The 13,131-nt window shown below is 35.6% G+C and overlaps 1 protein-coding gene and 1 long non-coding RNA gene across 4 annotated transcripts in view; one reads left to right on the forward strand and one right to left on the reverse strand.

The window, feature by feature from the left end:
- Positions 1 to 13,131, forward strand: part of LOC306671082 — a 74,569-nt gene that overhangs the window by 43,073 nt on the left and 18,365 nt on the right. The window contains exon 2 of the long non-coding RNA XR_013766578.1: positions 11,644 to 11,715. This is a non-coding gene — a long non-coding RNA (uncharacterized lncRNA). The remainder of the gene's footprint in view (positions 1 to 11,643; positions 11,716 to 13,131) is intronic.
- The window catches only part of OSBPL11 (oxysterol binding protein like 11), an 83,816-nt gene that overhangs the window by 2,131 nt on the left and 68,554 nt on the right, over positions 1 to 13,131 (reverse strand). For all 3 annotated transcript variants that reach the window (XR_013766565.1, XM_079156203.1, XM_079156204.1), the window contains 2 exons: positions 7,689 to 7,871; positions 1,396 to 1,549 (listed from right to left, as the gene is read on the reverse strand). Coding sequence is in view for 2 of the 3 variants with exons in the window: in XM_079156203.1 (XP_079012329.1) it covers positions 1,396 to 1,549; positions 7,689 to 7,871 (337 nt within the window). In the remaining variant the exon portion in view is untranslated. The remainder of the gene's footprint in view (positions 1 to 1,395; positions 1,550 to 7,688; positions 7,872 to 13,131) is intronic.

The following is a 13,131-nucleotide window of genomic DNA, read 5'->3' on the forward strand; positions in this document are numbered from 1 at the left end:
AAAGAGTGAACTAGAAATGGGAGAAGAGAAAATTGAAGAAAGAAGAGTTACAGTGAATGTCTGCTGCAGGAACTTGGCACAGTCAAGATCAGGTAATGAAGATTGTAGTTCACTATTTATAGGACTAGGGAAAGTCAGATGTGAACTATGTCCTTACCCCCATGTCTCCTTCAATTTACTTGTATTTTCAGAAATATTTTTAATGTATTTACTCTTATTTACCTTCTTTCAAAAAATGATAAAAGGATGGCAATTATTTGGCTCACAGTGACAAGGATTCCCTCCTTAACTAAACTAGTCAGGTTCCTTTGAGTTGTCTTTTTGAGTAAGCGTCAATCCTTGACCTACTGAGCTCAGATTTAGCCAAGAATCCTGAGGACCAGTTTACTGAGAATACGCCACCCAATTCTTCGCTCATCCTCAATATATAACAAGTACCTCTTAGTGATTTTCCATCCATCCCTTCACCCTACCTGTTGGCTCTAACTCCCCACTTGTTACTACCATATTCAGAATTCATTGCAATCTATCTTCTACTGCAATAATCTTGAATAAAGTCTTCCCTCCTGTGCAAGCAATTTCTCCTTAACAATAGCAACCACGAGGTTGTTAATTACGTTAAATCACCTGGTGGATAAATCTTTTTTTTTTTTTTTGGTGCTGGGGATCGAACCCAGGGCCTTGTGCTTACAAGGCAAGCACTCTACCGACTGAGCCATCTCCCCAGCCCCGATAAATCTTAATACTTACACTGTTGTTCGAAAAAGATGTCAACTAATTGCATTATAGAATTTTAGATTTAGAAGTAAAAACATGCTTTCTGATCATTTCATTTTACAGATGAAGAAATGGAGGCTCTGAGAAGCTAAATGAATCACCCAACTTCACCTAGGAAGGGGCAGAGCTCTTTTCAGTGCGTCCTCAAAGGCCTTCCCCTCGAATTCTTGCCCTCATACATACTTTCTTCTTTCATCTTTACAATGTGCTTATTTATTCAAATTATTTTTATAGCTGAAGAAACTTAGGTTAGAAGTGGCAAATAAACTATCCAAGGTACATTCCTGGGCTCAAACTTAGCAAATATGACTCCAGGATGGTCTACTATACTACAAAGCCTTCCTATTTGTGTTTACATACAACAAGAAATTTGAAACATACGCTTATGAGGATATAACCAATAGATTCTAATGGGAAGGGTATAATAGCAAAAGGGGGAAAAATGGAAGATCTATTTATCTACAGAGAGCTCTCATATATATACATCAGAGGGAGACCACAGGGATGTTGAACTTCAATTTTTAAAAGTAAAATGTTTAAGTGATCTTAAACAAAGTCTAGTAAGCCAAAGTTCTAAGTAGATATGTGAGTGTCAGCCTGAATTCACATAGAACGTACCTCTTTAATAAAATATTTGGTTTTCCAGGTTGTGCCTGTTTCGGTACGGTGCCTTTCTTCTGTCCTCTGCCTTTCTTCCAGTGTTCGTTTATGCTCTGTGGCCTTATCAATTTCAGACTCCCTCAGAGAGTCTGTCACATTTTTCCACAGTCGCCTAAAATCCAAAAACTGCATATTTTACATTCTTTTTTAAAAAGATAATTAAATAGAGGTGATACTTTCAAAATGACAGTAATTTCTAAAAATTACATTTCCTAAATCAGATCTGCAATTTCATGCTTATGAGTTATCAGAATACTAACATCAAGGCCCTAAGGTTGATTTCAGGTTGCTGCTTCTTTTTAAATTAAAAATAATTTTCTTCCTCTCCTTTTTTCTTTTCTTTTCTTTTCTTTCTTTTTGGTACTATGGATTGAACCCAGGGGTTTTTTACCAGTGAGCCACATCCCAGCCCTTTCTACGTTTTATTTTGAGACAGGAACTCACTGAGTTGCTTAGGGCCTAAGTTGCAGAGGCTGGCTTTCAACTCACAATTCTCCTGTCTCAGCCTCCCGAGCTGCTGGGATTATAGGTGTGCAGCAGTGTGCAAAATTTTTGAACATGATGGATTAACAGTGACCAGATTTATTCTCCTGCCTTCATCAACTAGGAAACTAGACAAAACAAAATGAAACAATGGTTTTCAGATATTGAACAAAAGTCAGGGTTGCATAGTGGTGTTTAGGAAAAGGAAACTAATGAGGATAATCCTATGAGTGCTTCAACTTATTGCCCAGAGAATTTACAGGCCACAGGGAAGGAGAAGTTGAAAACTTAAGCAAACTGAAAACATCAGAACAATTATTTTAGGGAAGAGTAATCTGCTCAACAAATGGTGCTGGGACAACTGGACAAACAAATGAACTTATCACACCATGGATAGAAATTAACTCAAAAGGGATTATATTCCTAAATGTAAGGGTTCCAACATTAAAACATTGAGGAGAAGGTACAGAGAGAATCTTTGAGATTTTGAGAGATTTCTTGGATACAATACCAAAGCCACAATTCATAAAAACCACTGGTAATACTATTTCATCAAAAGTAAGCACTTATACTAAAAAAAAAACTCAATAAAAAAAAAAAAAGAAAAGAAAGCTGGATGCAGTGGTGCACTCTTGTAATCCTAGCAGCTCGGGAGGCTGAGGCAGGAGGATTAAAACTTTGATGCTAGCTTCAGCAACTTGGTGAGGCCCTAAGCAACTAAGCAAAAAAAGCTGGAGATATGGATCATCAAGCACCCCTGCTTTCAATCCCCACCACCACTCACACACAAAAAAGAACAGTAGTAGAACAGGAAAAAACCGTAGAATATATATACAATAAAGAATTTTTATCTAGAATTTACAGAGATCTACAACCCAAAAGGCAGAAAATTCAACAGAAAAAAAATGGGTAAAACATATAAAAACATATTTCACTAATGAAGAAGGATGGCTAAGAAGCATTTGAAAATATGGTCAATATCACTAGTCATTAGGGAACTATAAATTAAAACCATTACTATTTCATACCACTAGAATGGGTATAAGAAATAATACTGACACTATTAGCAAGGATGTGGGAGAAATTGGAACCTTAATACATCTCTGGTAGGAATGTAAAATGGTATAGTTATTTTGGAAAATCTGGCAGTTTTTCCAAAGTTTAAACATAAAACTACCATACATCCCAGCAACTGTAAATGTAGGTATTTGTCCAAGAAAAATGAAAGTGTATCCTCACAAAGATTTGTACAATATTTTCAAAGAAATATTATCCATCATAGCCTAAAACTGGAAATGTCTATCAACTACCGAATAGATGCGCAAAATGTGTGATTCTGCAATAAAAAGGAATGAACTGATACATATGCTACATCATGGATAACCCTCAAAAATATGCTACAGAAAGAAGGCAGAGCATAAGAGATGGTATACTGATATATATAATTCTATTTGTAGAATCTAGAAAAGACGAATTTACAGAGATAGTAAGTAGATTAGTGGTTACATGGGGCTGGGAATGAGAATGGAGTTAACTGTAATTGAATGAGAAGGATCTTTAAGGTAAGATGAAAAGAGTCTAAAACTGATTTATGGTAATAATTTCACCACCCAGGAAAGTTATTAAAAATAGTTGAATTATATACTGAAACAGGTTAGTAGTTTTATAATTTATAAAACAACTTTATAAAATTGTGGTTTTTTTTAATGTGGAAATTTTAATGTCAAAGTATAATTCAAAGCAAGGACTACTACTAACAGATAAACAAGAACATTTTATAACGATCAAGGATCAATATATCAAGAAGACGAACCAATTCTCAATGTGTATGCCCCTAAATAACAGGGTTTCCAATAAAATGAAGAAACTTGCAGAACTCCAAGGAGAAATATTTAATAATAATTGGTAATTTTAATAACTGATCTCAGTTCATAGAATAAATACATGGAAAACCAGTAAGATTATAGAGAACATGAAAATTACTGTCAATTCTCTTGACCTAAGTGACATTTATAGGACACTCACCCAATATCAACAGAAAGCACATTTGTGTCAAGTACACATGTAACATTTATCAAGATAGAAAATATTCAGGGTCATAAAACAAATCTAAAGGATTAAAACAAATATAAAGTATTAAAGCATACACAGTACATTTGTTATGGTTTGGATGTGAGGTGTCCCCCAAAAGCTCACGTATGAGACAATGCAAGAAGGTTCAGAGGAAAAATGATTGTGTTGTGTGAGTCTTAACCCAATCAATGATTAATCCCCCTGATAGGGACTGAGTGGTAACTGAAGCGGTAGGGTGTGGCTGGAGGAGGTGAGAATTGGGAGTATGGCTTTGGGGTATATATTTGTATCTGCCAAGGGGAGACCTCTCTCTGCTTCCTGATCATCATGTGAGCTGCTTCCCTCTGCCACATTCTTCTGCCATGATGTTGAGCCTCACCTTGAGTCCTGAGGAATGGAGCTGGTCTTCTATGGACTAAGACCTTTGAAACTGTGAGCCCTCAAACTTTTCCTCCTCTATAATTGTGCTGGTTGGGTCTTGTAGTCACAGCAGTGAAATAGCTGACTAAAACAACACTCTTTGACCAAAATGAAATTAAGTTAGAAATTAATAATGAAAAAATCTGGAAAACCTCCAAGTATTTGGAAATTATTAATAACATTTTGAAATAACTTCGTAAGTCAAAAACAAATAAAAAAACAGGGCTGGGGATTAGCTCAGTGTAGAGGACTTGCATAGAGTGCGTGAGGCCCTTATCCCCAGCACTGAAAAAAATCACTCTATCCACCATGACGGAAACCAGAAAATATTTTGAAATGAAAACATATTAAAAGTCGCAGAATATAAATAAAACAGCCCTTAGAGGAAAATATATGGCATTAAATGTTTAAGAAAGAAAAGAAAGAAAGAAAGAAAGAAAGAAAGAAAACCCAACCCAAGGGTTAAACTCTGGCCCACTAACAATTTTTGAACGTAAATTTTTATCATAACTTAACAAGGTCCAACTGTTCACTTATTGTCTATCTGTGTCTGCTGTTTTCATGCTATGATGGCAGCGTTGAGTAGCTGTGGTAGAGATCATCTGGCCCTTAAAAATTTATGCTCTATTATTTTACAGAAAAAGCTTTCTCTCTCCACTGGTTAAGCTGCCAGTTTAAGTAACTTAAAAAAAAAAAAAAAAAAAAAAAAAAAAAAAAAAAAAACAACCTAGCAAATGAAGAACAAAGTAGGAAAAAATGAAGTAAAAAAAGAGGGAGCAGAAACCAATTAAAAAGAACACATAAAAATCAGTGAAACTGTCAGGTGCAATGGCATACACCTGTAATCCCAGTGGGTTGAGAGGCTGAGGCAGGAAGATCACAAGTTCAGACAGCCTCAGCAATGCCAAGGCCCAAGGCAACTCAGTGAGACCCTATCTCTAAATAAAATACAAAATAAGGCTGGGGATGTGGCTTGGTGGCCAAGTGCCCCTGAGTTCAATCCTTGGTACCCCACCCCCCCCACCAAAATAAAAAAAAAATCAATGAAACTAAAAGCTGGTTCTTTCATTAAAATTAATAAACTTTTAATCATACTGACCAGGAGAAAATATTTTCAATATAAGGAATGAGTACTTACATATCCTATACATATCAAAAAAGTAAAGTAAATTTATGAACTAAATGCCAACAAAATACAAATTAGGTTTTAAAAAAAGCAAATTAGGTAAAAGGAAAATATTCTTTAAAAGACAAACTACCAAAGCTTACATAAGAAATGGATAAATGGATAACTGTACTACTCCTATGTAATAAAGATACTGAATTTGTGGTTAAACACTTTCTCCCGAAGAAAACTACAAACCCATATACCCCATAAATACACACCCACAATAAATCTGTAACAAAATTTTACACCAGCATCTCTCTCTCTCTTTTTTAAGTTGTTGACAGACCTTTACTTATTTATTTATATATGGTGCTGAGAATCAAACCCAGTGCCTCATACATGTTGGGCAAATATTGTACACTGAGCTACAACTCCAGCTCCTCCAGCATCTCTTTAATGTCTTAATAATGGATGCTTGTATCTGCTTCTACATTAAATGTGTTGTGATATATTGTTTTAGTTAAAGCACAGCAAGAAAATCTCACTTCACAGATATAGTTGAAATAGGGAAGACTATTTTAACAGATTTTTCAAGGAACTCAACTCTTGGATACTGTGTCAAAAATCAGCAACTGGTAGTTTTTCAAAGGTAAGCTACAATGCAGGAAACTAAAAAATGTCAACTGCTTTTTCATACTGCTACAAGAAACCCACTGGTTAAACTTACACCCTGAATGATCATTTACCCATATATAACTTAATATCATGATTGGTTATTTGAAAAATACTAAGCTGTCAAGTTCTACAGATTGTTCAGATGTTGACATAACTTCATCATATAATTTGGGGGAGGTAACTGGGTTTTAAAACCAGGGGTGCTTAACCATTGAGCCTCGACCCAGCACGTTTTTTTTTTTAATTTGTAATTTGAGACAGGGTCTCACCAAGTTACTTAGGGCTTCACTAAGTTGCTGAAGCTGTCCTCGAATTTGCAATACCCCTGCCTCAGTCTCCTGAGTCACTGTGATTACAGACGTGTGCCATCATGCCTGGCTCATTATATAAAATTTTTAAAAATCCACCAATTTCATTAGAAAACTCTCCTTGGGAAGCTTCCAAATTTACAGTGGCAGATACAAGTTTTTCAAAATTCTCATTTTGCCCTGGAACTCAAATTTTATTATTAATAACAAATATTATCAATTGTTTTTCTTGAAATGATTCATTTACATCCTTCATTTGTAAGAAAAGTGGCCACCTAATACTGAAATTAGAATATCCATATCTTGTTAATCATTCTTTTAAGTAAAAATGGTATTTCATAGAAAGATTAGTTTTTACTTGTGACTCAAACAACTGCATAAGAGCTTTTCCTCCAGATAATCTTTATACATCTTCAGGATCCAGCACAAGTGCTTTATGTATATGCCAAATTTGTTTCACAGAACACTAAATAACCATGTACTCAGAGGTCCAGATTTAATAAAAGTAATCATTTGTACTGACTTTTTGAGGACATTTTGTTATGTTTTTGGTACTGGGATTGAACCCAGGAGCATTTTACTGAGCTACATTCCCAGTCCTTTTTATTTTACTTTTGTTTTAAGATAGGGTCTTGCTAAGTTGCCCAGGCTGGACTTGAACTTGTAATCCTCCTACCTTAGGCTCCAGAGGTGTGTATCATTGTACCTAGTAAAACTAGTATTTTTTTAAAAACTGTCACTACATTGCAATGAAAAATATGACTTTTTGTTATATTGATTAATTTTATATTTCTTTGAATTCTAATTACATTGAACGATTCCCTGCCCCCACAGTGGGCAGTTCTTTATTTATGAACTTTCTTTCAGTGTTCTTTGTCTGTTTTCCTATTGGGATGTCCTCCTGTTTTGCTAATGATTTGTAAGAGTTTTTAAGATAATGACAGCAATCCTTGATTCTTTAATGTTAATAATTTTGGCTCAGTTTACAAATGTTTGATACAATATGTTAGCTGGTAAGGTGTTAAAATTTATCAGATCACTTCAATCTTTCTAATTTAGAGGAAGAGGAAGCTGAATCAAACTGGTGAACTGACTTGCCTGAGGTCACAAATTAGATTAGTTAAAAGACCTAGATTAAGATCCAGAGTTTCTGATTTTCCTGGATGGATGCAAAGATGACATACCTGGATTCAAATGGATCCTGCTTCTCCAGTGGTCTTACTCTTTTCTTTGTCACGGCCAATTTAGTCAGGTCCACATACTTTGTCTCTCCATTGCTATAAGTGAACTCGAGAACACTATTCCATTCCCCTTGTACTCTGCATACCACAGTGTTGGAAATGTTGTGCTTTACTTCAGCTGTAACCCTAGAAGCCAGTAGAAAATAAAGATATATTCGATTAAGTGATACTGAATTTATTTCTTAGGATTCTGAAGCCTAAGAACACACCCTGTATATTCAATTTAAATGAGTTAAAGAGCTCACTTCAATTTGTCAGTGTCAAACAAACTCTGTAAATTCCATAACAGCTTCCTAGATAATTTTTTCCAAGATCAATTTTAGTCTTTAGAAAGAATATTAGGCATCAAGGCCAGGCACTGTGACACATGCGTGTAATCCTTGTGGCTCTGGAGGCTAAGATAGGAAGATTACAAGTTCAAGGTCAGTCTCAGCAACTTAGAGAGCAACTTAGTAAGACCCTGTCTCAAAAAAAAAAAAGTGCTAGCCATATGGTTAAATCCCCAGTATACTGCTGCCCCCGAAAAAGAATAATAGGCATCAACCCAGAGACTTTATTACCATAAATAAAGTATAATCTTAAACATTTTTTTCTTTTATTAAAAAAATTATACGTAGATAGACACAATACCTTTATTTAATTTATTTATTTGTTTTTATGTGGTGCTGAGGTTTGAACTCAGTGCCGCTCTTGTGCTAGACAAGCGCTATACCACTGAGCTACACCTCCAGCCCAACGTCTCCTTCTTTATTAAAGTCTAAAATACTACGACACTACAATCTATTCAACTTATTTTTACAAGTCCTATCTAAAAATATGGAGTTCTGAATATATCAAGTTTTATATTTAACTATATGTTATGGTTTAGGTGTCAGGTATCCCCAAAAAGATCATGTGTAAAACAATGTAAGAAAGTTTAGAGGTGAGAGGTGAAATGATTGCGTTATGAGAGTCTTAACCTAATGAGTAAATTAATAGAAAGGCAGAGATTAACTGGGTGGTAACCATAGGCAGGCAGGGCGTGGCTGGAGGAGCTAGGTCTTTTGGGGTTTATATTTTGTCTGTGTAGAGGAAAGGTCTCTTTCTCTCTCTCTCTCTCTGCTTCCTGATCATCATGTCCTAAGCTGCTTTCCTCACCACATACTTTTGCCATGATGTTCTGCCTCATCTCAGGCACCTGAGGAATGGAATTGACCATTTATGGACTGAGACCTCTGAAACCCAGAATCTCCAAACTTTTCCTCATCAGGTCTTTTGGTTATATTAGTGAAAAAGCTGAATAAAATACCACATAAACATAATTTTAAATTAAACATAGAAAGTAGACAAATCAATAAGAAGTAGAAAATGTAAAATAATACATTAATATTTTTAAAATTATATGGCTAAAACAAAAATTAAAAGAGCACTGTTGTATAAAAAAAATTCACTATCACTAATAAAACTTGGAGAGACCTCAAACTCTACTGTTCAATTTTAATGAAGAATTATCTTGCTGTTTACCAAAAAGCAGCTATACTGATGCAGCTCAAATGAGGGTTAGGAATAGGAATAGGCTTAATTTTTTTTTTTTTATTATGGCATTATAGTTACACATAAAATTGTGGAGGACACAGGGGCACACTACCACTGAGATACATTACCAGTTGCAGTCTTTCTTTTTTAAAGACAGGTCTTGCTAAATTTCTGAGCCTAGATCTATAATTTTTTTTTTTAGTGTCTCAAATCAGTAAAACTTTATTCACTTCCATTCTTTCACCATTAACAGAAAACTGGAGAAAGCAAAAATGTTTTGTTTTTTCAAAGATAAATGGCCTCTTTACCCAGAAATCAAACACAACGGGGATGATAAAAGCACCCTCCCCCACATCCCGTGAATTGACCCTTGTCAACTGACAAAGCCTCCAGGGATACTGAATATGGCCAATTCAAGATAAGGGCCAAAGGGGCTGGGGAGATAGCTCAGTTGGTAGAGTGCTTGCCTTGCAAGCACAAGGCCTTGGGTTTAATCCCCAGCACCACAAAAAAAAAAAAAAAAAAAAAAAAAAAAAAAAGATAAGGACCAAGAAATCAGACAGATCCATTCCCGTGATATAAATCTGAACAGAAGCTACACCAAGGGTCAAGTGCTTATATTCTATAGGACACAGGAACCAGGTGGCTACTTATAAAAAAAACAAGATTCATTTCAGGCACTTTTTTTTTTTCCCCCTCATTTTGTTTTTAAATCAGTAAAAGAAACTGGGTCTGAGAAACAGCAGCAAGTTTGTGCATTCATCCTTTTTTTGTTTGTTTTTGTTTATATGTTTAAATTATCACACTGCTGGCACACTTCATTTGCATGAAATTCTGCACATATATATACCAATTGTAGTAAAGTTATTTGCCCCCCATGGGGGGGGGAACCTACTCTGAAAGATAATTTTCACTGAAATCTAACCAAACTTTGTTAAGTGGATTGTGACAAGATCATAAATGATATGAAAAATAACATTTTAACATTTGGCCATCAACTTAAGAAAACGGTTTGCCTATTAACAAATTTTTTTTTTTTTTTTTTTTTTGCGGTGCTGGGATACACGAATTTTTGTAATTTTTAAAAGGTAATATAGCATACCCTCATATGGTCCTCAGAATTAAAGCATAATGAACAGGAAAGAAAAAGAATGCAACTGAGTGCTAAGGCAGAACATCTTGCCAGAAGTAATGAAGGTAGAATATATACCAAAGATCAAGTGCAGAATTGCATACGGCCAACAAGATAAAAGTATGTATTTTTCACTTACACAGGTGAAGTGGATTTTGCAATTACCAGTTGCGTTAAATGCACCAAATAAAGCTCTTAAAATTGATACTATAAGGCGCCACCTTAAGTTTTCCAGGCTGCAACTGCATAATCTTAAAATGGTTCCTTAAATTTATTTACTTTTAAACGTAACACAAGGAAGGTGTTAAAACTGGTGTACTAGCTCAATAGAATGAGTATTCCAGATCTTGGGAGGAATTAAAAGGGAGATATTCAGAACCCTTCACCAGAATCCCCCCAACTTGATCATAGTGGGTTAATGATGTGCTTTATGGATGTGGTTAGTCAATGACACCAGCTTGACGAATCTTTCTTTCTGCACCAAATCTCACTGAGTTTTCTGGTCCCCTTGGCTGTAGGTCTACAATTTTTAATTAAATATTTTAAGTAGAACACAGGTCAGATTAGATAGGGTCACATTAGACAGAAGGTCAAAACTCAGGGAACAATGGCAAAGGTTAAGATCTAATGAGTGTTCCAGAGATTATGGTTTAACTGATTTCAAAAGAGAACTCAATGGACCAAAGGCAACAGTACAGAAATCCTAAGAAGCATTTATTAGGTATAAACAAAAAGAACTTGAAAGACAAAGTGGAATTTAGGGATCCCACAGTTTTTAGTCAGTTTGTCTACAAACTCAGAGCTCAAAGCAGAGGTATGAAGAGATCAATAAACAAATGATCCAAGAGACAAATCTTAGAGATCAAGGTACGCAAGGGCTTAGAATACAAGAGCAAATCAAATGTTCAAAATCAAAAGGAGTACTGTACTTCACTGGACACAACATCATAACTACCATCTGCTTACCATAAGGTGGAAATTCTGGGTTGTGCTGAGGCATATGAACTTAAATAACTGCATTGCTAAGGATTTGTTGACAGACTGAATGTTTCTCATAATGTTCTTCCATATTCTTCTGATACCATTAGCCAATATCTTCCACTTCCTTGAAAACTTATCTCTAACCAAATAGCACATGAGATGACACTGCACACATCCCTTCTCCATCCAACCCCGAATTATATTTTCAGAACTGAGGAATAATAATCCAATTCTTACTTGATCTTCATCATTTTTTTCCCCTTGAGACAGGACCTTGCTAATGTTGCTCAGGCAGGCATCAAACCACTCCTGCTTCAGCCTCCCAAGAAGCTGGGTCTACAGGTAAGCACCCCTACAACTGGCATACTTGATCTTTCTTTTATTGCCACACTAGTTTATGATGTTATCCTTACCTCCCACAAGCCATTCCACTCAACATAAATAATCGGCCTAAGTCCTTGTTCATGAACATTGGGTTATGCAGTGCTTAGAGCACAGTAAAAGCAGCACAAAGAGAACTGGGGCAGAGGACAGGAACCACACATACCAGAGGCAGGTTATGAGGAACTTGCAAAGGAACACAAAGAGGAAGAAGGGTTTCACCTCGATTTGCTAAAAATATTTAATTTTTCACAACCATTTAATATGGTGTTGACAAACTTCTATAAGGGAGCAGAAGAAAATTCTTTGGATTTCCAGGTCAGCTATCTCTTCACAGCTACTTACCTTTATCACTGTAGCATGGAAACATTCAGAAATGTCAAGTAAAATAGTGGGTGTGGTTGTGTTCCAATAAAAAATGTATTTACACAAACATATGTCAGACCAGATTTGGCTGAAAGGCTATAGACTGCCAACCTCCAGTCTAATTGAAATTGCACAAAGAACTTCCCCATGATTTTTATCTAATTCATTTTACATACCAATATATTGATCCCTCTACTTGATAAGCCCTTCCTCTCTGGTTATACTCCTAGAATATCCTTCAAGACTCAATTCAAGTACCACCTTTCTTTGGAAGCCATATCTTATCTTCTAGCCTAAACCCATATTTCCATTACATTTATGCAGGTCACTGATCATACAGTACTGTTATTCTGATTTGTCATACACCTCAAAAGACCATACGTTCTCATCAAGCATGGAATGGGTCTCATCTCCATATGCACAATTATTACTTAGCAGAGTACCTAGTAAATAGAAGGTGCTTAATAAATGTCTCAATTGATGAATGAGAAAAGCTTCGAAGAGCTTAAGTGATATGTTCAAATTAATATCACCACCTAGAATGAAAAAGTGTGAGCAAAAACATACACAAGAGGCCAGTGTGTCTGGCATTTGCTGAACATTTACAATAGGCTAACATTTTACATAAATTAACTTATCAAGGCTTAGGACTATCCTATTTCTAGAGATGAGGCTCAAAAATTTAATTAATTGCCCCAAATCGCACAGCTAGGAAAGAGTAGGTCAGGATTTAAATATAGTTCCCAATGGACTCTAAAGTCCAAGTTCTTTCCAATACTTCTAGGTACAAGTTTCCTCAAATCAACCTGACCTCAGGTCTGACATTACCATCATTTTGTAGCAGTGATACTGGAGAACTATTTTGCAAGAAAAGAGAAATTAGGGAAATATCCAAAGAAATGAAGTTAAGTTCTGCTCAGTCAATTCTGTCATGCTGCTTCCATGCAGCAGTCTGGGCTTCCTGCCCAAAGACATAGTATAAAGTTTAGGGATTTAGGAAGGAAAATCTTT

This window comes from Sciurus vulgaris (genome assembly GCF_902686455.1).
Source record: "Sciurus vulgaris genome assembly, chromosome: 10".
In the NCBI taxonomy this organism is placed as follows: Eukaryota; Metazoa; Chordata; class Mammalia; order Rodentia; family Sciuridae; genus Sciurus; species Sciurus vulgaris.